The sequence below is a fragment of the Hemicordylus capensis genome, chromosome 1 (assembly GCF_027244095.1).
Source record: "Hemicordylus capensis ecotype Gifberg chromosome 1, rHemCap1.1.pri, whole genome shotgun sequence".
NCBI lineage: Eukaryota > Metazoa > Chordata > Lepidosauria > Squamata > Cordylidae > Hemicordylus > Hemicordylus capensis.
The window spans coordinates 256,194,938-256,220,088 of NC_069657.1; the positions used below are offsets into that span (position 1 = coordinate 256,194,938).

The 25,151-nt window shown below is 41.1% G+C and overlaps 1 protein-coding gene across 9 annotated transcripts in view; it reads left to right on the forward strand.

Moving 5' to 3' along the window:
• KIF16B (kinesin family member 16B) overlaps positions 1-25,151 on the forward strand; it is a 180,399-nt gene that overhangs the window by 27,872 nt on the left and 127,376 nt on the right. For 8 of the 9 annotated variants that reach the window (XR_008313368.1, XM_053284535.1, XM_053284534.1 and 5 more), the window contains exons 4-12: positions 1,207-1,323; positions 3,975-4,072; positions 6,202-6,311; positions 6,809-6,951; positions 8,892-9,060; positions 9,164-9,295; positions 11,123-11,298; positions 14,478-14,543; positions 19,485-19,544. Coding sequence is in view for 8 of the 9 variants with exons in the window: in XM_053284535.1 (XP_053140510.1) it covers positions 1,207-1,323; positions 3,975-4,072; positions 6,202-6,311; positions 6,809-6,951; positions 8,892-9,060; positions 9,164-9,295; positions 11,123-11,298; positions 14,478-14,543; positions 19,485-19,544 (1,071 nt within the window). In the remaining variant the exon portion in view is untranslated. The remainder of the gene's footprint in view (positions 1-1,206; positions 1,324-3,974; positions 4,073-6,201; positions 6,312-6,808; positions 6,952-8,891; positions 9,061-9,163; positions 9,296-11,122; positions 11,299-14,477; positions 14,544-19,484; positions 19,545-25,151) is intronic. The other variant, XM_053284539.1, reaches the window with a different exon arrangement.

Below are 25,151 nucleotides of genomic sequence, written 5' to 3' on the forward strand. Positions count from 1 at the left end.
AAAAGCTGTTTGTGATATGGAATATAACTTTGACTTTCAAAGGGGAAAATAAATTAAAACTTTAGTGGGGTAGGCCCAAGTATTTGGGTATGCTTAAATTAGTGCTCTCCCTCCCTCCCTCTATTAGAATTCATTGAGTCACTGATGAGGCATCATGCATGACTGTTGGGTCACAAATTGTGAAGGACTTTCTTTAGACACAGTTGCTTTGCATTGTTTTTGTGTTTTGGAAATATTTGTATCCACGACACAGGCTGACGTTCTAATATGGTGAAAAATGTAATGTAGCCCTTCTTAAGGAATTTCCCCCTAATTAAGGGTCCTGAGTTTCCCCCCCCCCCGCAGGGAGAAGAAATAATTCTTCTAGGCCCTGCCCATTTATAATTTCCCCTGGTTTCTATACAATAACTAAATACAGACAATAGCATAAATAATAAATAGATTTACTAACCAAGTTATTAAATCAGAAAAAACATACGAGGTATTAATAAGATGAAATAGGGGAATTGTCAGGAAAATGTACATCAGAACCAAGTTTTTCTACAGTCAGTTTAAAATACTTGACTAAGGACACATGAATGATGTCATGAGGATTCATAGCTTCTAAAAGGTGACACGTTGTGGTGGAGCCCATATGCTCATTGCACTCTGTTCTGTTTTCTCCTTATTTCTTTCTGTCTTCTCTTGTCCTTCTCTCTCTTCCTCTTCTTATATTCTTTCCTCTTCTCCTGAGTAACCATTGGCCTTTCAACTGCTGTGCACCATTTTTTCCTTCTCCCTCCTGAAGATCCCAGACACTTATTTGTTTGGTTATAGTCCCCTCCTTCTGACTTTCTTCTTCTTTTTTTAGACCAGGTGCACTGGCTAAAGCCAAGCACTCTGGTTACAGTAACAAGTGGATTGGGCAATTAAAAAAAAAGAAAACCTTTGAGCAGATGGTGTGCTACTGTGGATTCCTTAGTGTGCACTTGTTTGGGCTCTCAGAAGCACCACATAATTAATTTTTGGTTTTTTATGCTTTAGCCATCATCTGTAGTGAATACTTTACTAAGCTATTTCCTCTAGTACGCTATAGTGCTATAGCAGTTGTGGTACTTTATGGATGAGAACAAATTAAAAGTTGAGATTTGAATTTCTATTAAAAATATTGCCAGGTTTTCTTTCTTTTTAATCCTTTAAAAAACTTTTTCCATTCTTCCTTCCCAGGTCTTCAAGAACCTTGGCACTGATGTCCTCAAATCTGCTTTTGAAGGTTATAATGCTTGTATTTTTGCATATGGACAAACTGGATCTGGGAAGTCTTACACTATGATGGGAAACACTGTATGTCATGCTTTTCAGTTTTGATGTTTTGGAAGTGCCTCTTGCAAGTTTTTCTTATCAATGATATAATTGTATTGCTTTTCCTATGTTCTAAATCAGGAGTCTCAAACTTATGAAACATTTGCCATCTGTGGCCCACACAATTCCACAGTCTGGACCACATTAATTTAATCAGGCCTATAGGTGGCCTGCATTGGCTGCATGTGGACTGCATTGGCAAGCCAGAGGGGCTGGTTCAGAGCAGGAGAATCTGAGCTGCCAGTCAGAGCAGGCAGATCCAAAGAGAATCCAAGGGATGATGTTGGGGTATTGGAAGGGAGGACTGTAGATCAGGCTTCCTGTGTCAGGGCGGTCTTGCAGGAGGATGAGCCCTGTTTGGATTGGGGCCTGGGGGCTCATCTTCTCATGAGATATATGCTGGTTACTGGGAACGGTTTAAAGCCCAGCTGATGATGAGTGGGGTGAACAGAACGCTTGAGAACCCGAGGAAGCAGATATCTGGTTTCACCTGCAAGAGCACCCAGGACAGACAGAGAAGGACAAGGAGACTAGGAGAGGGGTGTGGGGAAGATGGTGGGATCTTTCTGCTCCCTGTTGGACTGCCCCTGAGTTCCCCGGCTACTTGTAGGACCCAGGCCTTTATCACTAGCCTGACACACACAAATTCAATAGGTGGATTTTTTTCTTGGCACAGTGCTAAAATAGTGGAGCCACCCTCATCGCGGCTTAATGTTGGTCTCATTTGTTACTGCTGAAAGGACAGGAGCAGGGTCAATAAAGAAATGTTGCCAGTTCTGCCAGTCAACTGAATGGAAGTAAGGTAAAGGTAAAGTGTGCCATCGGGTCGGTGTCGGCTCCCAACGACCACAGAGCCCTGTGGTTGTCTTTGGTAGAATACAGGAGGGGTTTACCATTGCCATCTCCCATGCAGTATGAGATGATGCCTTTCAGCATCTTCCAATATCACTGCTGCCCAATATAGGTGTTTCCCATAGTCTGGGAAAGATACCAGCAGGGGTTCGAACCAGCAACCTCTGGCTTGCTAGTCAAGTCATTTCCTGCTGCGCCATTAGGTGACTCTGAATGGAAGTATTCCAGCGAATTGCTAAAAACTCTCCGGTCTGTGAGGAGTTCTATACAATTGTGTGATGGTTCCACTCCCCCTTCCAAGAAATTGGAATCTATATGAAAATTAAGTTGTTGGGGTTTTTTTTAACACTGATGCAGTGACATTCTTGGTACTCCTAGGAGGATTTAAGGACTGGCATTGGCCCTGTAGTAAATTGAGTTTGAGACCCCCATTATAAACTGTCAAAAGGAATCTTTTAATTTCCCCAATGGTTCTATATTGGATGGAATAATTTCAAGGAGTCTTTCTATTTAGCACAGGTAAAGGCAAGAATTTACAAAATTGATTTTGTGGGTCCAGTTACTCCACAGGTATATCTAATCACATATACAGACATTGTGGATTTCCCAAATTATGTACTTTGTAGCAAAAGATGCAGGCTTTGGGGAGAAAAAGATGCACAGACCTATACATTTTTATTCAGAAGTAAGTTCCACAATGAAATTTGCTGCTTAGTAAGCAGGTCTAGGATTACAGATTTAAAGCTTAATGTTAGTGTTGGAAAAACAGCCCCAACAGACTATTGGAATTTGTATTTGCTGAATTAAAATATTTTAAAAATTATTTCTGCCTGAACTAGAGACTCCAAATTTTCTGGCTTTGAATTTTTCAAATCACTCTGGCAGTGATTTTTTTTAAGGTGGCAGCTGCTGTATTATTATCTATATATCTATCTATATATTTAATTCTCTAAGACGTACCAGTGGCTAATCCCATGTGTGGCAGTTCTTGCAAGAGTTCACAAGCAGCTGCCCAGCTAGCCACAGGTACGGCAAGAAAATGGTGGCAGCAGCAGTAGCTGGCCGACTGGTGAGGGAAAGAATGGTGGTGAATGGCCACTGCCAGGCAGAGTAAGTGGCCAGTGGGTGGGTGGGCAGCAGAGAGGGCAGCACACTCCCTCTCTGGCCTGCCTGCCGGCTAAAAGAAAAGATGGCACAGCCTGCTGGGTGGAAGAAGGTGGCTGCCGGGCAGGCAGGCAGGCAAAACAGGCGGAGTGGGCGGTGCACTTCATCTCTGGCCCGCCTGCTGGCCAAAATGAAGGATGGCCCGGCCTGCTGGGAAAAGCGGCGGGAAGGAGAAGCAGCGGCCAGGCTGGCTGGCCACCGGGGAGAAATGGGGCTGGGGGGGGAGAATGAAATGGGGCTGGGTCGGGAAGAGACAGGGAGAACTAGGGGCGCAGATGCTCTGCACCAGGTCAGCTAATATACTATTAAAACAGCATGCAGTGTACAAGCATATTAATGTCTTATGTCATGATGACTTTTGCCTTTTCCTTGTTCTATGAGGTCTCATGACCCATGCTGTCCATTGGAGAGTTTTCCTGATTTCCCCATGACATTAATGTATTTTTCCAGGGGTTTAGATTTTTTCTGATAATGTGGGCGAGGTCTAGAAGCTACCTGCCAAAATGGCATGTTTCTATCTTTTGTGGTTTGGTCTGGGAGTTTCACATCAGAGTGTGTGAGGCCCAAGCAGCTTTATATTATAGATAGTGAATTTTTGATGATTGCTCCTGTTGTAGGGGGATGCTGGTTTAATACCTCGGATTTGTGAAGGGCTATTCAACCGAATAAATGAGAAAACAAGATGGAATGAAGCCTCTTTTCGAACAGAGGTCAGGTATGTTTGTATAGCAAGTGTGTGCCTATATGCAGCCAAGGTTATCTGCCTGCCCTTCTGTCTATCCCTTCCTTTTTTGCTGTCTCAGCTCATTAGATGAGAACGAAGTTCTTCTGTCTGTATTTCACCATCATTTAGTTATGACCACTTCTCAAACCTGTTTGTTCCGTGTGGAATCCCAAAGCTAATTTTGTATTATGTTCTCTTGTAGCACTCTGAAGAGACTCCACCTGCTTTGCCCCTATTAGGTGCTACCCATAAGGGCCATTCCACTCGGCCTACACAAGACAGTGTTCTTCATTGCAAGGCCTGGGAGTCAGTGGCAACTCCTATTGACCCCAAGTCTGGCTCCCTGACTAATTGTTTGTTCAACCTTGGCACTGTGCAGAGACAACGGTTTCCACTGCACAGTGTTGTGCTTTGCCAAGTGCCAGTGGGACTCCTCTAAGGGGGAACAAAGCTCTCTCATGCCCCAGCACCATTTTGGACAGCATGCGTGGAGTGCTGGGAAATGTAGTCCTTTTCAGTGCTTTATCCATACAGCCCTAAGGGAAAAACACTGGGAAGGACTACACTTCCTAGCGCTCCAGGCACACCTTCCAAGATGACATTGGAGCTCAGCAGAACTCTCTTTCTCTTAAAGCTGCCTAACCTCCACCTCCTGACACTGAGGAAGGTACAGCACTATGTGGAAGTCGGCACGGTAGAAAATGGTTTTTGCTTTGGAGACTTTTTGCTAAAGTGGCCCCCTCTTGATAAATAGTGAATATCATTGACATAAATCCTTGTAAATTTCATAGAATATCTAAACTGACAGTTACTCAAGTCTGCTGGCATTTTTTCCTTTTTCTTGGAGTGAACGTAGCTGGACAAATTTTCTGTGTACGGCTCTAAATTAACAAAAAAATTCAAATGCATGTTGGAAATCACTACTCATGTACTGTAACCAGTGATCATTCTATTGCTGGACCTGGGAATATGTTTTAAGAGCTTCACAAAAGGAGGAATGATGGTTTGCAGGTTTTAATCTGGGGCTACACATTGTAAGCTCTTGTGTCTCTTGTTGGCCAAAATGTCTAAGCAAATAATATGTATTTTATTTTATAGAAATTTGGCCTCACCTCAGTTGAGATAGCATTGCTATTTAGCAATAGCAATAGCAATAGCAATAGCACTTACATTTATATACCGCTCTATAGCCGGAGCTCTCTAAGCAGTTTACAATGATTTAGCATATTGCCCCCAACGTTCTGGGTACTCATTTTACCGACCTCGGAAGGATGGAAGGCTGAGTCAACCTTGAGCCCCTGGTCAGGATCGAACTTGTAACCTTCTGGTTACAGGGCGGCAGTTTTACCACTGCGCCACCAGGGTGCTATTTAGTTGGGGAAATCCAAGCTCTCAGCTGGTTAAGTCTAGCTGAAGGAAATGGGGCTTGCAAAGGCTGCAGGAGGAAGGGGAAACTGCTGAAGTTGCCTCAGTCTGCTTTCAGCCGATTCCCATCTCCCCTGCAGCCCTTCAGGACACATTTTTATAGGGGTATGGGGGGCTGCGGTGGGGAAAAGGGCAACAGAGGAACTCTATTGCATGAGCTTCTTTTGTCCAAGCTGGGATACAGCCCACTGTAATGATTCCTTAAAATAATACATCAGTGCAAATTGTGATTAGTATAGTTTTAGTAGAGAAGTTGTTATACCCCCCCCTTTTTTTAAAGCCAGCATGACAGTCTATGGTCTCTGTGATATTTGCACTTGCAACAATGTGTGCATGCAAAGTAGGCAGTTAACATTTCTATTTTACAGGTAAGCTGAGAGAGAGTGATTTGGCCAGGTCACCCCATGAGCATATGACAGAAATGGGACTCTCCCAGAACAAAATCTTACTCTCCATCCACTGGGCCACCTTGACTCTCACAAATCTATTGTGAGGTCTTATGCCTTAAGGCTATCTTTTTATCTGTATGTTATTAATACATGAGAATAACCCCCTTGACTCATTTTTACTTGTGGCTAAAGTCCCATGTACCTGTACCTTCATGGACATAGTCCTTGTGTAGGATAGATTAATTTGCATACTTTGGTTTTTAAACTTGAATAGTCATCTTCTGATTTAATTATCTTTTGTTCCAGTTACCTGGAGATTTACAATGAACGTGTCAGAGACTTACTGAGGCGCAAGTCTTCAAAAACAAATAACTTAAGAATTCGTGAACATCCAAAAGAAGGCCCTTACGTTGAAGGTGAGACTTAAACAGTCTGTCACATCCATATATTGGATACCCATGTTGTATGCTTAATTGAATAAATTTGTCTTGGTTATAAATTGAAGGCTAGTGTAAATGAAATTATAAAAGTCTATGATCCCTATTCAGGTCTGCTAATTTGTGTGTAGTTTTTGCTCTGTCACTATGAAAATTTAAAGATTTCTTCTGGTGTTTGATGGCCCTGCTAATTGATTTGAGACTAATGATGGGTCTGACTTATAAATCAAAGACACTTGTGATGGAAGAGCCCTAATTAGAAAGTAATTGTCTTAATCCATCCCATTACAATGTATGTTAAAGTCTCTCAAGAGTACAACATCTGTAGGAAGAGTGCAAATTTCTTCAGGGTGTCTTTCTATACATTTAACAGGCTCAGCAGTCTTCTGTTCAATATGGCCTCTTAAGCTTGCCATTTAGGTACATTCCTAAATTTTATTTTACTGAATAATCAAATTTGTTTGTATTTTTGTCAGACTTGTCTAAACACCTGGTACAAAATTATAGTGATGTAGAAGAACTTATGGATGCAGGAAACATAAACCGGACCACTGCCGCAACTGGGATGAATGATGTCAGCAGTAGATCCCATGCCATTTTCACAATCAACTTCACTCAGGTTCGAAAGGAAAAACAAAATAGTGTTGCAGCTATTAGTGAACTATGAAATGAAATGTCTCAAATCTCAACTGAAGCTCACTGAATTTGAGTAGAGGATTGAAATGTGATTCAAAGGAACCACCTCCTAGATTCAAAGGAATGTAGGCTTAGTGCTGTGCTTAGTTTCTAGAACACGAGGTGCTTTGGCACAAGCCTTTTTGGATATTATGTCTCTAATCCAAGAGTGCCTGGGAGTCAGGCGAGGTGTGTGTTTCTCTCCTTCACCTGAGGGCTAAATTGCACAAGACATGGGAGAGCTGTATTGGGTCACCCAATGTTTTGATTCTTTTTTTAAGCGATTGGAGCACCAGAGTAGGAGTGGGGAGAGTGTTAATACAGCCCCCTCCACAGCTGCTGTTAGCCACACAGCTGAATATTTTGCCCCCTCCCTTAATGTTGTGATTTAAATCAAATTTGGAGCCTCTCAACCTGCTTTTAAAAAATGCTAGGAGTTATAATCATAAGTATTTTGTATCATGTGTAGTTTGGTCCTGAAACTGAACACTGGGAACAGAGAGGGGAGAGTTCAGGGGAAATGGGCAGAGTGACACTTTTTCTTTCCTCTTCCTCCCCCCCCCCCCAAAATAATCCCATCCAAGTTTAATGTATGGAACAGATGGCTAACTGCAGTCCCTCAGCTCAGATGTGTGTGGAATGATTGTGATTACTCCGTTGAGATATACTCTGCACATTCTCAAAGGCACTCTCTTCTTTATGGCTTGCATGTTTCAGGCCTGAGCCCTGGCACTGAAATCAATTTGCAGAACTCTGTGCTGTTGAACTCTCGCTCTGTCATTTTTTCTTCTAGGGTGGGGGGAAGAGAAGAAAAGTTGATTTAGAAGAAATGCCTTGTTTCTCTTCTTTCCCCTCAATACTTCCCGTTTCTCTGCAATATCATTTACTGAATTACTTTCATTATGAGTTTAATCTCTGCAGCAGAACAAAGTGAAACTACCACTGTGGTGCAAGCCAGGCTGTTAGGTTGCTGTCTTGTGCTTTTAAGTTCTGTTGAAACTAATGGGACATGAGCATGTGAACATGCAGGACTACATGTCTTAGAAAAGGGTGAAAGGCAATGTGTTGTATGGCTAAATGGAACTCATCAGCTACTATGGTCAATTACTATAGCAAAATCAGTACTTTGATAATGTCTGAGATTAAAAGTAGGACAGAAGTAGGGAACACTTTCTTGTGCTGGCAAATTTAGAATAAAACAGTATACATGGGACCTCTAAATAGAAACCATAAAGTCCCGTCCACTCCCCCCCCCCACCCCAGGGCTTCAAATGGAACAATTAATTATGCATGTTGAAAGCACAGATTTATTTGACTTCAAGCTATTTCACTCCAATTTCTCTAGTATAGCAATATGTTGAAAAATGAAGACACTCTTGTCTGATTTTGTTTTTAAGTTAACTTGAATGTTTGGAATAGAATTGTTACTCAAAGTTGTACTCCTAGTATATGCCTATTATAACTGTGAAATAATTGTGTCTTTGTAATAGGAACATAGGAGGCTGCCTTATACCGAATCAGACTATTGGTCCATCTAGCTCAGTATTGTCTACACAAACTGGCAGCAGCCTCTCCAAGGCTTCAGGCAGGAATCTCTTTTAAGCCCTGTCTTGGAGGTGCCAGGGAGGGAACTTGGAACCTTCTGCATGCAAGCATGCAGATGCTCTTCCCAGAGTGACCCCATCCCCTAAGGGGAATATCTTACAGTGTTCACCCATTTAGATGCAAACCAGGACAGACCCTACTTAGTTAAGGGGACAGTTCATGATGCCTCAAGATCAGATCTCCTCTGTCCACCCATCCATCAGAACAAGAGCAATATGACTGAATAAATTTTAGAGTTTTATAGCTCTATACCTTGTTCTTGTTCTTTCTTCCCTCTAGGCCAAGTTTGATGCTGAAATGCCATGTGAGACTGTTAGCAAAATACACTTGGTAGACCTTGCTGGCAGTGAGAGAGCAGATGCCACTGGTGCTACAGGCGTCAGACTGAAAGAAGGAGGAAATATTAACAAATCCCTGGTTACTCTGGGAAATGTAATTTCTGCCTTAGGTACGTTGTGTTAATTTGTTGCATATTTAAGTGAGATTGTATTATACTTGTTATCTGGGCCTCTCTAACGATAAAGTTGCCTCATTGTTTCCCTCCTTTTCAGCCGACTTATCTCAGGATGCCTCAAACCCACTTACAAAGAAGAAACAAGTATTTGTGCCTTACAGGGACTCTGTTTTGACTTGGCTCTTGAAAGACAGCTTAGGAGGAAACTCTAAAACAATAATGATTGCAAGTGAGTGTGTTTAAGTTATCTTTATTCACAATGCTTTACTTTTAAATAGAGACATCCTACAAATCCAATTGATTTGATAATATGAAGCGGAAGGGCTATCATCACATCAAAACTTTAACAATAGCCTGCTTTGGGAGCAGAGAGAAGAATAGCCTGCTTTGGGGAGCGAGAGTCAGTGCACATGCTGGATGAAGAAACAGTCTGCAACTTTATTAAAACGCTACTTTTGACAGTTTGGCATTTGAGGGTAGAGGATTGTGCCATGCATCACACAGCTCCTTCTGTTGTGTAAATGGAACGTAGGATACAAGCACTAACAAATGAAATAAAATCCTCTCATTTCATTTCAGTTCGTGCTTATATTTTGCTTTTCCATCCAGTAGGGTGCTGAAAGTGGCCAACAACAAGCATAACAACAACCTGGCAATAAACAAGAGAGAACAGTTGAACAGCAGCTCATAACTCATATTGGGCAACATCAAGAATACTGCAAACCTATTCAAGTCAAATGTTAAGATGACTGATGCAAGAGAGATTCTACTACCCTTAGCCATCTTCTCAGGAGTATAATTTGAAACTTTTCCCGGGGGCCCCACCACCCACCCACCCACCTTCTGATGGTTATTTTGTAGAGTGCCCCACTCAGCTGCTAAGCCAGAGGCTGTACCTGATGAAGAATAGCTTCCCAAGGGAGGTCATGAGCTCATGGGCTTTTAGAGGACTGATGCTCGCCATGTAGCCTTGTTTTGAATTCATTTCATTCATTCATTCATTCATTCATTCATTCATTCATTCATTCATTCATTCACTCAATTTTTATACCGCCTTTCATAAGGCATCCCAAGGCAGTTTAGAAAGGTTAAAATACAATAACACTCCATAAAAATCAGTTATCACTCCCTTAAAATCAGTTCAAAACAATAAAAACCATAAAACAAAAACAACCATTAAAAAGACAAACAGAAGCAGGAGGGGTAAAAGCCTGAGCAAATAAAAAGGTCCAATTGTTCTTTAAAAGCAGCCACAGATGTCAAAGAGCGGACATTCACTGGGAAAGCATTCCAGAGCCCTTGGGGGCAACAACAGAGAAGGCCCTGTCCTGTGTGCATGACAACTTAAGCCTCTCTGTGTCGGCACCACAGAGCAAAGGCCCCTCTGATGACCTTGTTAGGCAGGCAGAAACCATTGGGAGCAGGCAGTCCCTTCATAGGTTAGAGACAGATAGACAGGTCCAATCCAGCCATGTCTCATCCCAGAAAAAGTACTCTGTGCATTGCTAGCTGGGGGTAAGTGGGGGACAAATTAAGTGAGTGAAGTGCCTGGCCCTGCTCTGGATGCAGCATGAAGCTGGCTGCACTTTTTACTGCTGTCTGTTTCTGATGAGTAGCACTCTTCAGCTGAGAGCTGCTAAGCGGCGTCTCTGAAATCTGCCTGTTACCTATCCTAGGCATTATTTGTGTCAGACACCAGAAAGTGAACCTCCTTCATTGTTGGAAGCAGGACAGAAAGCAAAATACCAATGTCAATATATTGCGAGGAGTCTTGTTTTAAGTAGTGTCTGGGTTGTGACATTATAGAATTGTAAGGCTACCACACCTTTTTCTTTTCATAAGAGCTTGTAATGGTCTGTATGGTGAAGTATGCTATGCTTGCCTTTACGTATGCTATGCTTTGCCTCTGTGGTTGCATAGAAATGGCAACCAAATTAATAACAAAATAGTTGTGGAAAGGTTGCCATCATAGCAGTAAAATATACCACTTCCCTTCTGATCTGGGACTTGTAAAGAAATGGAGTATCTGTATAACCTATTTCTGCATTTTTCTCAGCTATTTCACCTGCTGATGTTAATTATGGAGAAACCTTAAGCACCCTTCGCTATGCAAACCGAGCTAAAAACATAATCAACAAGCCTACCATTAATGAGGATCCAAACGTCAAGCTAATTCGTGAGCTTCGAGCTGAAATAGCTCGACTGAAAACCCTGCTTGCTCAGGGGAATCAGGTTAGCTTGTACTTGTGACATGAGTACTTTGTTTGAGCAACGCCATCTGTTTCTCTGTCTTAAGGAGATGGCTTGCTTTAATATCATATTGATTTGCATACAGTAAGTCAATCTAGAGCAGGCATTTTCCGGACACCATTTGCCTTTGGGTAGTGGGTAACCTACTGCAGTGTCACGCTAGTTAATTCTTTGTACTATTACATCTTCTACTATGAAGTGTTGATGCAAACGCATTACAAGTAAAGGCACTAGTTTAGTGCTTTACTGTGTAGGGAAAGGTCCTGGGCTAAGGGGTTGCACTATTAATGCAAAAGGGTACAGACCTTGTCCTCCTGGGTATAAGCATTTGCAGCCATCAGTTTTGCTTCAGTGCAGGGAGAAGCTGTTGCACATTGCAGAAGCACTAACAAATACTTCTCCAGATTGATATACAGTGGACAGCTCTGTGAAATCTGGAAATCCTTTAAAGCTGGGGCTTTTGCTGGTTGTCCTCAACCCTGTCCCAATCATATCAGGGATAAATCTTCACTCTCAGTTCTCTGCATGCAAAGGAATTGCACAGAATCCTAGGGATGTGCACAAATCGATTTTTTTGATTCGATTTGTGCCCAAAACAAATCACCCCTGATTTGTTTTGTATCCAAATCTACCTGCTCCAAATAATCCCAGATTCGATTTGTATTTGCTTTGCTTTGATTTGGATTTAGACCAATTCGGACCACTTAACAAGGTCTTAGGGGCACCAAATTTGGTTGGCAGGTAGGTCCCCATGGGTGCACCTACCTTCAAATTTCATGGCAGTGGGGCAATTGGTTGATTTTTAATGATTTTTTTTTAGTTTTTACTGATTTTGAAAATTTCCACCATAGGAAACAATGGGGATTCGAAGTTGCCATATCCTAACCCTAAAAAGGATCCCCAGCTTTCTAAATAATAATAATAATAGCAATAGCAATAGCACTTACATTTATATACCGCTCTATAGCCAGAGCTCTCTAAGCGGTTTACAATGATTTTAGCATATTGCCCCCAACATTCTGGGTACTCATTTTACCGACCTCGGAAGGATGGAAGGCTGAGTCAACCTTGAGCCCCTGGTCAGGATCGAACTTGTAACCTTCCGGTTACAGGGCGGCAGTTTTACCACTGCGCCACCAGGGGCTCATCAATAATAATAAAATCTTAGCCCTTGTAGAAGTGGAGTTATGGAGCAAAATGTGCAGTCATTTTTTCAAGTTTTTGGATTCTTTGGTATATAATAACTTTTCCTCATAATGAATTCCTATGAGTATTCATTGCACACCTTCATTTCTTCTGTTCATTTTGACTGTCACTGGGCAGTGCCAACTGTCAACTGCCATGTGCAAACTATACCCTCCCCCCCGCCGCCCCCACACAGGGTACTCAGTTTATTTTTTAGGTATTTTTGAAGTTTTTAGACTCTTTGGTGCTAACTTGGCAAAGAGGCACCTTTTACTGTGGTGGTTCTCTTTATTTAGCAGGGGGAGAGTAACTGGCCCTATCCACCCCCAGCACAGTACTTCCAGTGACTGTTGCTGGTGTCTATCTGATGTTTCTTTTAGATTGTGAGCCCTTTGGGGACAAGGATCCATCTTATTTATTTATTTATTATTTCTCTATGTAAACCTCCCTGAGCCATTTTTGGAAGGGCGGTATAGCAATCGAATTATTATTATTATTAATTATACACCTTCATTTCTTCTGTTCATTTTGACCCCACTGCTTTGCAGGAGGGGGTGGGGAATTAGTGGCATCCCATGTTCCAACTACCCCACAATCCACAAGCCACTGGGCACTCAGTTTCAATATTAGGAATTTCTGAGGTGTTTAGACTCTTTGGTGTATAATGAATCATCATAGGGATTCATTTAGAGGAAATGTTATTAGACACCAAAGAACCTAAACACTTGAAAAAAGTCCTAGAACATAAACTGAGTAGTACCCCACTGCCTTGTGGGTGGGAGTGGGTTGTCGTTGGCACATGGCAGTTGACAGTTGGCACTGTCGAAAAGACAGTCAAAATGAATAGAAGACATTAAGGTGTGTAATAAATCCTCATAGGGATTCATTGAGGGAAAGTTATTATACACCAAAGAATCCAAACACTTGACAAATAGTGACCACACATTTTGCTCCATAACTCCACTTCTACAAGGGCTAGAGCTTCACTTTAAAAAAAGAAAGCAAGCAAGCAAGCTGGGAATCTGGGGAAATTAATAGGAGAGATCCGAATCTTGAACTGATTCATATCTAATCAGGGGCAATTCAATTTGTCTCCGAATCTAGCCAGTGGATCACAGGGGTGATTTGTTTTGTCTCCAAATCACCCGAATCAGCTAGATTTGGGTACAAATTGATTTGTACCTGAATCAATTTGCACATCCCTACCAAATCCACTGTGTTGCAACTGGTGCCTCAAATGGAAGTGCAAGCCATCACTAGCACAGGAGTACTAGAATTAGATAATGCATTCACTTGTGGGGCCATGACTGCTGATATTGCTGGTATGGAAATTACGGAACGTACCAAATGACCTACTAGATCACCAGCTTTTAAGGATTTTCAGCCATCACAGAGCACGCAACCAACCAATTTCATTATTATAGGGAACTCTTGTTGGAGAACTATTCTAACAGGAGTGTTCCTTCTCTTTTCTTTTAATTGATGAACTTGCGTACTTCTGCATACCTAGGGAGTGACCTGATTATGTGGAAACCACTACTTTTATTTATTTTTTTGGTGGTTGTATTTCACTGATAGGAACTGGCACAATCACATTTATTATTAGAAGGTATGTTTAAAAAGCTGCTTCATTTACGTGAAAGTTTCCAGAAGGGATGGAGAGCTGGAAAAACTTGACTTGTGTAGCGGTGTCTATCAAATGTGAGACACATTTTGGAAGATGTGAAACAAGTTGCAACTGATGATCCTGCTTATCACATAAAGGAATGGAGGACAATATTTTGTTTAAAACTTCACTGTGTGTGTCTTAAATTATCCAACAGTCCTGATCTTCAACTTAGTAACTAGCACAGAAGCCACCAGGATCTATCACTATAAAACTGCTTTCAGGACAGTGGTCTAAAAATGCAGTAAAGGTAACTTATGTTTTGCGATATAATCATGTTTTTGTTTTGTTTTAAATCTGCTTAATTTAGATAGCACTTCTGGATTCTCCAACTGCTCTAAGTATGGAAGAAAAACTTCAGCAGAATGAAGCAAGAGTAAGTTGTATGTAGCATAAACATGCTGTTGAGCTTTTCACCACTAAAGACCTTCTCCAAGACCTCTTTAGGGTCCAGGTTGGGAAGCCCCTGTTAGATTCAAATCTTTTTGTTCCAGGTCCAAGGCAACCTAGTCTACAAAAAAAACAAAACCTGTTTCCTGTGCTTGACCGGCATTCTTATACTCAAGGCTATAGCCCATTTCTCACATTATGGTTTTAGGTATAAGATGCTTTTAAGTGGACACCTTAAAATGAAAAAGCTTGTTGCAACAAACATGTTAAGAAAGGACGTGTAAACTCATTGCTGTGATTGGCTACAGCTACCTGTTGAGTAGCATAGCCAGATTTGCCTCTCTAAGGTGTGAATCGCCTTACATGGCCAAATTTTATAACAAGAGATAAGTATGTCAGCTGAGCATATCTATTTATTTCTTATATTAACCCATTCCTTCTTCTTTTCAAGTCTCCGCCTCCATTCCAACACATTATTTCTTGTTTACACAGTCAGACAGGTGTTATTGACTTGTTTGTTTTATCCAGACATCGAGTCCTTCCCAAGGACCTGGGATGCCAGAATTTTATTGTCAGTTGTTATAGATATTGTCGCAGAATATAGGCTGTTCCCAGTAAAGCTGCTTTTTGTAATTGGCTGATGGTGATTTCTGTGGCCCCTATGGTGTTGAGCTGCTCTTCAAGGTCTTTTTGAACTGCACCTAGGGCGCCAATTACCACTGGGATTATTTTGGTCTTTTTCTGCCACAGCCTTTCAATTTCAATTTGTAGATCTTTGTATTTTGTGATTTTTTCTATTTCTTTTTCTTCTATTCTGCTATCCCCTGGTATTGCTATGTCGATTATTTTGACTTGTTTTTCTTTCTTCTCGACTACAGTGATATCTGGTGTATTGTGTGGCAGATGTTTGTCTGTTTGTAGTCAGAAGTCCCATAATATTTTTACATCTTCATTTTCAACCACTTTTTCAATTTGATGGTCCCACCAATTTTTGGCTACAGGTAGCTTGTATTTTATGTAGATATTCCAGTGTATCATCCCTGCTGCCTTGTCATGCCTTTGTTTGTAGTCAGTCTGTGCGATCTTTTTACAACAGCTGATTAGGTGGTCCACTGTTTCATCTGCTTCTTTACAAAGGCGGCACTTGCTGTTTGTGGTTGACTTTTCTACTTTTGCTCTTATTGCATTTGTTCTTAGTGCCTGTTCTTGCGCAGCCAGTATTAAACCCTCTGTTTCTTTCTTCAAGTTGCCATTCTTAAGCCATTGCCAGGTCTTGGTGATGTCTGATTTTCCACTTATATTGTGCAAATATTGACCATGCAGCGGCTTATTTCTCCATTTTTCTGCTCGGTTCTTGACTTGTTCTTTCTTGTAGGCCTCCTTTGTTTCATTGGTGTTGAATAGTTTTCGTTATTGACCATTTGAAGTGCATCTTCTTCACTGTCCTTGATATATTCTTCAAGGCCTATTTTCTCGTCCTCTACTGTTTGATGGACTTGCAGCATTCCTCTTCCACCTGAGCTGCGAGGGAGGTATAGCCTATCTACATCACTGCGGGGGTGCAGAGCATGATTGATGGTCATGATTTTCCTGGTCTTACGATCCAGCGTCCCTAGCTCTGCCTGGGTCCAGTCTATTATTCCTGCAGTGTATCTGATAACAGGTATAGCCCAGGTGTTTATGGCTTGTATGGTGTTCCCACCATTGAGTTTGGACTTGAGGATTTTTCTAACTCTCCTGATGTATTCACTTCCAGTTTTTCTTTTAACTTCAGTGTGTGCAATGTTATCAGCCTGGCGTATGCCAAGTATTTGTAATGTTCTTTTTCTTCCAGGTTCTTGATCTTGCTTCCATTGGGCGGTTCTATTCCTTCTGTTTTTCTTATTTTCCCTCTGTTCATTATTAATGCAGCACACTTGTCTAGTCCAAACTCCATTGCTATATCGCTACTGAATATACCGACAGTGCTTAGCAATGATTGAATTTCTGACTGGGACTTTCCATACAACTTCAGATCGTCCATGTACAGCAGATGGTTGATTTTACTGGATGTTTTAGATGTTTGGTATCCGAGGCCTGTTTTGTTTAGTATTTGTGAAAGTGAGGTCATAGCGATTACAAACAACAGAGGGGATAGTGAGTCCCCTTGGAAAATGCCTCTTCTAATGCTAACCTGTCCAAGTGTCTCGCCATTGATTGTTAACTGTGTACTCCACATGCTCATTGCTTTTTAAATTAATATCTGAATGTTTTTGCTGACACCAGTTGTTTCTAAACATTTTAGTATCCATGTGTGAGGCAATGAATCAAAGGCTTTCTTGTAGTCAATCCATGCAACACTTAGATTTGTTTTTCTTCTTTTGCAATTTTCTAAAATCATTTTGTCAATCAGCATCTGGTCTTTTGTGCCTCTGGTGTTATTTCTTATTTTGTATCTTCTCTGGTCTGCTAGCCTTTGTTCTGTTATTTCTGTGTCTGGATGCTTTTCTTTCCAAATTTGGTACATTCTTAAATAACCTCTTCTAGTTGGACTAAACTTGAAATAGCAGATCATTATTTCCTTGTTGGCATTTTTGGTATATTTTTTCCGGTTAAGCAATGTTTCTTCCGGTAAGTTTGCTGTCTTCAGCCCTGGTTGCTCAGCTGAAGATCCTGAGTCCTGTTGCCCAATTGCCACCAGATGTCCAGGGACTATAGCACCTGGCGCGGTCCTTGTTGACCTTGGCGATGACCGATCCGGTATAGATTTATTAAAGTTACGTCTCACCATATTGTTGATGGGAGAGGCACTCTTTGTCTGGCTCCTCTGGTGAGACCTGTCCAGTATGGTTGGACCTCTGGCATAGCTCTCACCTTCCTCAGAGCACACAAGCCCCACAACCACGCCAAGGTAGTGCCTCACTGGGGGATGATGATGATGATGATGATTTTTACATTTATATCCTGCTCTTCCTCCAAGATGCCCAGAGCGGTATACTACGTACTTAAGTTTCTCCTCACAACTACCCTGTGAAATAGGTTAGGCTGAGAGAGAAGTGACTGGCCCAGAGTCACCCAGCTAGTTTCATGGCTGATGGGGATTTGAACTCGGGTCTCCCCGGTCCTAGTCCAGCACTTTAACCATTACACTATGCTGACTCTCTAACACCCAAATTGTGATGGCATTCACCGAAAGTTAGAACTATGCATATATATATATATCATCTCAAAAAATTAGTTCAGAATAAATAGTTGACTTGTCTTAAAAAAAATATATATACAAATATAGTTTTGCACACTTTCTTGAACAATAATAAGCTTATATTCAGTTATTATTGTGAACATTGTTCAGACCAGAAACAAGAATAGGTGTTAATTAGAATATATTATTCATGATGTGACAGTAATCTTTTCTTGCCCTGTTCAGAATTTGTTTTCTGTACAAGTAGTATATAGAGCATTATCTGTATTATCTTTGTTAACCTCATTTAGTATGTTGTATGATTATGATCCAAGATAATTACTGCAAGCATAATTACTGGAAATGCTAACCATACTTTATGATAGTGTCTCTAATTTAATGCAGTAATTAATTAGTTTCACACATTAAAGCCTTTACTCACCATGTTTAACTGGAAAAAAATTGGAACGTTTTTCTTTTAATTGAATGCATTGTTTAATTAATATATGTTCTCTAGATAGAAATCCTATCTATCTATCTATCTATCTATCTATCTATCTATCTATCATAGGAGAACTGGAATTAAAGCATAAAAAGAAAATAAGAATCTCTCATAAACTAACTTAAATTCCTTGAAGGACAGGCACAGGGTTGATTTTATTTAAATCAAATCTGTTTTAAATCATGATTTAAAGTGCTTCACAGAAGGACTCAATTTTTATGATTTAAATCACCAGTGATGAAGATTCTGTGTAATCATTTTCTTGTAAAAGCACATTCTTGTCTAATATAACTTCAAAACATATTCAGAGGTAGGAACACACTATAAATAAGCTACCTAATGGCACAGTGGGGAAGTAACTTGCATAGGGAGCAAGAGGTTGCTTGTTCAAATCCCTGCTATGTTTCCCACCTCAGTATAACCTCAATTCAGAAACACTCGTATCGGGCAGCAGTGATATAGGAAAATGCTGAAAGGCATCATCTCATACTGTGTGGGAGATTGCAATAGTAAAACCCTCTTGTATTGTACCAAAGACGATCACAGGACTCTGTGGTCACCAGGAGTCGACACCGACTCAATGGCACAACTTTACCTTTACACACTGTAAATAGGTACACACTTCTCAGAATGCTGTTTCATATGGGCAGTTGTGCCTTCATTTCGTTGCTGTATGAGCGTGCAGCTATCTGTACATTTGTACACATGTTTATGGAAATGACTATACCTGTGTTCATTTAAAAAGTGAACCTGGATACAGGCCCTTCAAATTCATGGTGTAGATAGGAAGTGTACTGTACCTGCATTCAGCATAACCTGTTAATGACTGTACCTGTGCACACTGTGCATACATTGTATGAGTGTTGAACATAATGTGTGAATGAGTCTCACTTTTAGAGACAGTGGGTGTGGGGCACCAAGGGCTTGATGCTTTGTGTGTGCTGCATGTACACCACCTGCAGAATAGGATTGATCAGTTTTGTTGTCTCTCATACCCATAAACTGCTGTTAACATGTTCATAGAATATAATTAGAAGTTATGATTAACATTCATGATGAAATATTTGACTAGGTTCTTTTTTAATGAATTGTTAAAAAAATTAAAATCCAATATTAATTTAAACAGTCCAATTCAAATTTAAAAAATCCAATTTTATTATTTAAAAAAATATTGGATTTTTATCAACCCTGGATAGGCAGAATATGTGTGACCATTTTATAAACTGGGATTTTATTTGTGAATAATATTTTTGTTTCTTTTGTAGGTGCAAGAGCTTACCAAAGAGTGGACCAACAAGTGGAATGAAACTCAAAATATTCTAAAAGTAAGGATCTTCAGTTTCAGAATGCCTGATGTGGTATTACAAGAGGCATAATACAAAAATCTTGGTTTTTTTAGTATTCCTTCAGAAGCAAAAGCTCAAGGCCGTTGTTAAATTGTTGTTTCTGTGAGCGATTAAATTAGGATCCTAAGAGAAAATGTGATTTAGTAGTCCTATATTATGTGAGGAATTTAAAAACCAAGCAAAACCACTAGTTCTCAGGGTAGCAAATCATCAGATTTGAGATCTTCATGCATTGTGTGTATCCCACACCTTTTTCTTTAAACAATACGTAAATCTTTCAGTAATGCTTATTTATGGAATTTAATCTATTCTGGTTCCATCAGCATGCTTTTTTAAAGGAATGCTAACTTTTGCAATGTAGTAAAAAGATTGAACTATGAATAGGCACATCTGAGGCATCATGAAATACTCTGAGGAGATTAAAGACATTTCTCCCACCAGTACATTGATAGCCCTTGATCTCTGGTGCTCTGACATTCCAAAGATACAGAGGGAAGGTCATGATTGGGAAGAGGCTTTTAAACATATAATAATTTTCCTTCCCCAGGAGATAACATGGGAAATAAGGAATGTACCTGCTCACTGTGCTTATTCTCCTACAGGCATAGGAAAATTTGGGGGCATTTATTTTAGAGCAATCCAATATTTATTCAAGAATCATTTAATGTGATTAGGAGGGGTATAATGTTCTGACAGTGTTTGCCTGTGAATGTAAATGCTGCACTAAACCCTTAATGGTTCCAAGATGGTCGGGGTTCAGTATTATTAGTGTATAAAGCTGGAGTTAGTAGTATTGGCCCATTAAAAAAAACAACAACACTTTATTGGGATCAACTGAAAAGTCACAGAGAGGTGAGCAATCTTTCAAGTTCATAAGGCTGGATGTTAAGCAAAATAAAGTAATGTGAGGGGGAGAGTAACAGATGGTGAGCATGATGGAGAGCTCAAGTCTGCAGTTTATAATAATTTAAGATGGAATAGAAGTGGTATTATGCAGAATTAATTAGGCTAGGCCATGCTTGATGCAAAGGCTACAGGGGCAAAGAAGCATTACCTGTCCTTCATTTGAAAATATAACTGCCGCCCTGTAACCAGAAGGTTACAAGTTCGATCCTGACCAGGGGCTCAAGGTTGACTCAGCCTTCCATCCTTTCGAGGTCAGTAAAATGAGTACCCAGAATGTTGGGGGCAATATGCTAAATCATTGTAAACCGCTTAGAGAGCTTCGGCTATAAAGCGGCATATAAATGTAAGTGCTATTGCTATTGCTAATGGTTATTTGGATGTGCCTCTAATCAGAGGCATAGAAGCACCTTGTAAGGTTGAGAGCCTTATTATTGCCTTATAATAGCAAAGCATACTATATGCTCTATATTACAGTAGCAAAATACTGTAGTAGTAGTTTGTACTTGTATTAGGAGAAATGTTTTTGTTAATCCATTTGATGGCAGGCTTATCAGTTGTGCTGGTTCTATTTTACCATGAAACCGCCAAATTAGCAGAAGCCCTGTGAACTCCTGCACTCCTGTCCAATTAAAACAAAAACTATTGGTCATGCATCGCATTACCACCTTGTTCTATATCCTTTAGCCTCAGTTAGGAAAACAAAGGAAGGAATTGCAAGATGGGCGGAGAGATCAAACATTCTTTCTGCATGCCATAGTTACAATTCTGAAAGTGAATTGGGGAAATCTACGAGGTTTGATAGGGAGTGTACTTCATGACAGCTCTTTTCTACCCAGCCCTAAGTTGCATTGTGAGATGGTAGCTGCAACTGCTACTGGGGCTCTTCTGAGGTTTTCCTAAAGGGATTCACTGAATGTATGGTCCTTATTCATATTTGGGACATATTGCTCCACACATTACGCAGGTTTGGGAGAGTAGAGCAAGAGCTCCACCCTTGCAAGGAGCCAGTAAACTAGTTACTGCTATTACTGTGAATATTTATATACTGCTTTTCAACAAAAGTGCTCAAAGCAGTTCACGTAGGGGAAAAAAACAAGTACACAGATAATAAGATGATTCCATGTCCCAAAAGGGCTCACAGCCTAAAATGAAACATAAGGTAGACACCAGCAACAACCATTGCAGGAATGGCATGCTGTGGTTGGAGAAGAACAGTTGCTCTCCTGCTACTAAATATAAGAGAATCCCCACTTTTAAAGGTGCCTCTTTGCTTAGTTAGTAGCACTCAAGGCTTGCCTTGCGGTGTGCGGAGAGGAAGATGAGGATGCAATTTTTGCTTCTCTCCCCTCCCCGCAAATGTCATTGCCAGGGATATATCACTGAGGGTCTTGCAACCTTCTTGCTCTGCCGTTCTAAGCGTGCATAACACGTGGGCCATTGATTTCGCCATCTCATCCCCCCCCCCACTCCATCATAATAAAAAGTAAGCAGCTCGGTGTTAGTATATTTGGTACTACCTGATTTGCCAATAATATAATGGCTTTATATTTCAAAACAAAGTACACACAGTCTGGGATGCAATGTTGAGCTGAAAACTGCATGGCAGATGGCATGACAGAATGAACTGATTTGTTTAATTTCTGTCCAGAAATTGAATTGGGAGTTAGAATATTCATATTATTCAAAACTCTGGTGCAGTTTTTACATTGAAAGGGGTTTATAATTGTAGTATGGTGTTTACTAAAAATAATAACTTCGCTTAAAAAAAAATGCTCCCTTTTGTTTGGTTCCCCATCCCCCATTTTGATGTGCCAATCATGTGAATCTAGCTTATGTTTCACATTTTAACTGGCATCTGTACATGCTTGCTTTAGGGGAAATGGAAGCATCAGCTAATTTATCTGTTCTGCTTTACTACTACTGCATGCTGAAATTCTTTGTCTTGGGAAGAAGGAAACTTTAAGTGTGTGCTATAAAATATACTGCTTCTGCAACATAAAACAGTGGGGAATGCTGGTTTTTCCAAAGCTTACATTGGCCCCCAGTGTATTTGCAGTTAGAATTCCGTATTCTCTTTCTGTACATTTGCTCTCCTGGCTATGCCCATCTTGAGGAAGGCAACGCACTGGCCCTGTTTCTTACTTTGCAGAATGAGTACAATAGGCACACGTAGCTGCTCCTAACAGTGTATATCCTTAAGTAGTTCTTGTGATATGCCCCATAACTAGCTTGGGATGGGAGGGATCCAACATCAACACCCTAAATATTAAGAAGGAAAAGCAAAGGATTCTATAAATAAATATGATTTATTCCGCCACCAGAGCCCCTGGTGGCGCAGTGGTAAAACTGCCGCCCTGTAACCAGAAGGTTACAAGTTTGATCCTGACCAGGGGCTCAAGGTTGACTCAGCCTTCCATCCTTCTGAGGTCGGTAAAATGAGTACCCAGAATGTTGGGGGCAAGATGCTAAATCATTGTAAACCGCTTAGAGAGCTTCCAGCTATAGAGCGGTATATAAATGTAAGTGCTATTGCTATTGCTATTGCTATTCATTTCAAGCTTCCCACTGCCATACAAGAACACAACCAGCATGTACAAAACCTCCCCCCACTTTCCACAGGCACGTGTGTGCACACACACACACACACACACACACACACACACACACACACACACACAGAGTTTCTCCTGTGAATGTGAAACACACTGGAAATCTTAGACTGAACAAAACTTGTGTACATCCACATGGATCAGTGATATTTCTGGGAAATATTGTGCTTATTTCAGGCCTCTAAAATGGGGAGGTATTTTTCTGATCTATTTTTTCTGGAATTAAAGAGAGAACTTAAAGTATTATTTTTACTACCCTTTCTCATGTCTATTTAGCAATAAGGCATTGTTCAATTTTTTTTCTTATTTTCAGGCTAATATGTTTTTAAAATACAGCCCAAGGCCATGATAATAGCTGTATCATGGGTGTAGCACCTATTGGATAAACGGACAAATATCCCTGGTCCCAGAGGGTCAGGGTGCCTCTAAGCAGCTCACCCCTGCCTCTGGCCAAGCGGCGGTGGCTGAGGCAGGCCAGCTTCTCTGCTGGCCTCTCCGACCGAACTGTGCGGCTGCCACCCCTGCCCCACGGCCACTATTTGTCTTGGCCTGGGGGGTAGGGTGGTGAGCTGGGTGGTGGGTGTTCTTGCCGGCTGGCTGGCCTCTCTGCCTGAACTGTGCACCTGTGCAGTTTGGATATGGACGTTGCATGCCTGTGACATCACAGGCCTGCGACTCCATATCCGAACTGCGCAGGCATGCGGTTTGGGCGGAGAGGCCGGCCGGCCAGCCAGAAAGCCTGTCACCTCTTGGCTCATCCCCAAGGCCAACACAAATAGCAGCAGTGGGACAGAAGCAGCAGCCGCACAGTTTAGCCGGAGAGGCCGGTGGAGAAGCCGGCTGGCCAAAATGGCTGCTGCTGCCACTTGGCTCAGGCCCCTGCCCCCAGCCCTAGGCCAACACAAATAGCAGTGGTGGGGCAGGGGCGGCGAGATTTTGTAGCCCCACCCCTTGCGTCTGATGTCAGAGGCAGGGGGTGTGGTTTAGGGAGCTGGGGACACACGTGCTTCGCCAACAATGGGGAGGCCCCCAATAAGATTTTGTCCCCTGGCCCCCAGGGGTCTCGATACGCCCCTGAGTTATATGCTGCTTTTTCAAGCACGCATCTTTTCTGTTGGTTAAAGTTGTTGCCTCCAGTGAGCAGTGTTGGCTAGCTGAATCCATTTGAGAGCAACTGCCGACTCCCTGCATAGTTAGGGTTACATTTGCGACAACTGCCGACTCCCTTTGTAGTTAGGGTTACATTTACAAAATGTTGGCTTAGATCCCAAATAACCACTTGTGGAGGCTCCTTTTGTGAATGAAAGGAGAGCTGCCATCTTGTAAGGATTGTTTTATTCCCCGATAAGCCTCTTATGTGAATGCAAACTTTTCTTCTGTTTATGGCTGGAGAAGAATGGTAGTTGGGATCCAAGCCACAGTTAAGGTTTTCAGTACTTAGAGCAGGGCTCAGTTATGCTGAGGTCCTAAGCTGTGTCAAGCTTAAAAGACCTCATTGCATTACAAAAAATAGTATTCTAACAAAAAGGACAACAAAAATGGAAATAATAAAGCTTTGTTTTTGCTTGGCAAAGATGCAATAACAAACTAATAATCTAACAAAAACAGTTATCTTGCAGTAAGCCTGTTTACATTAGAAATACCTAGAAATGAAAATACATTATGTAAAAATTGAAATTTAGTTGTTGTTTTGTGTTCAGAGACTATTCATGATATGAGGCCCTAAGCTGTAGCTTACTTAGCTTGTGCCTAAATTTAGCACTGACTTAGAGACACATAGGCCTTAAGTAAGAAATATTTTGATAACGTCATTCTTACCAAAATAAACAAGTAACAATTCGCCCTTAAATACAGCATACAATTGAAATAAGATGTCTGGTTTTGCATATGGATTGGGCTGTTGTTTAACTTTGAAAGATAAAATCACCTTCCCTTTACTTGACACTAGAAATAGGATTTTTTCTGTCTCTTCCCAATCATCTGGCTCTTTTTGTCATAATATTTTAAAACATCAGCGACCAGGATGATAAAAGATGAGTGTGACCTTTGGGCTTTTATTCTTCTGCAATTC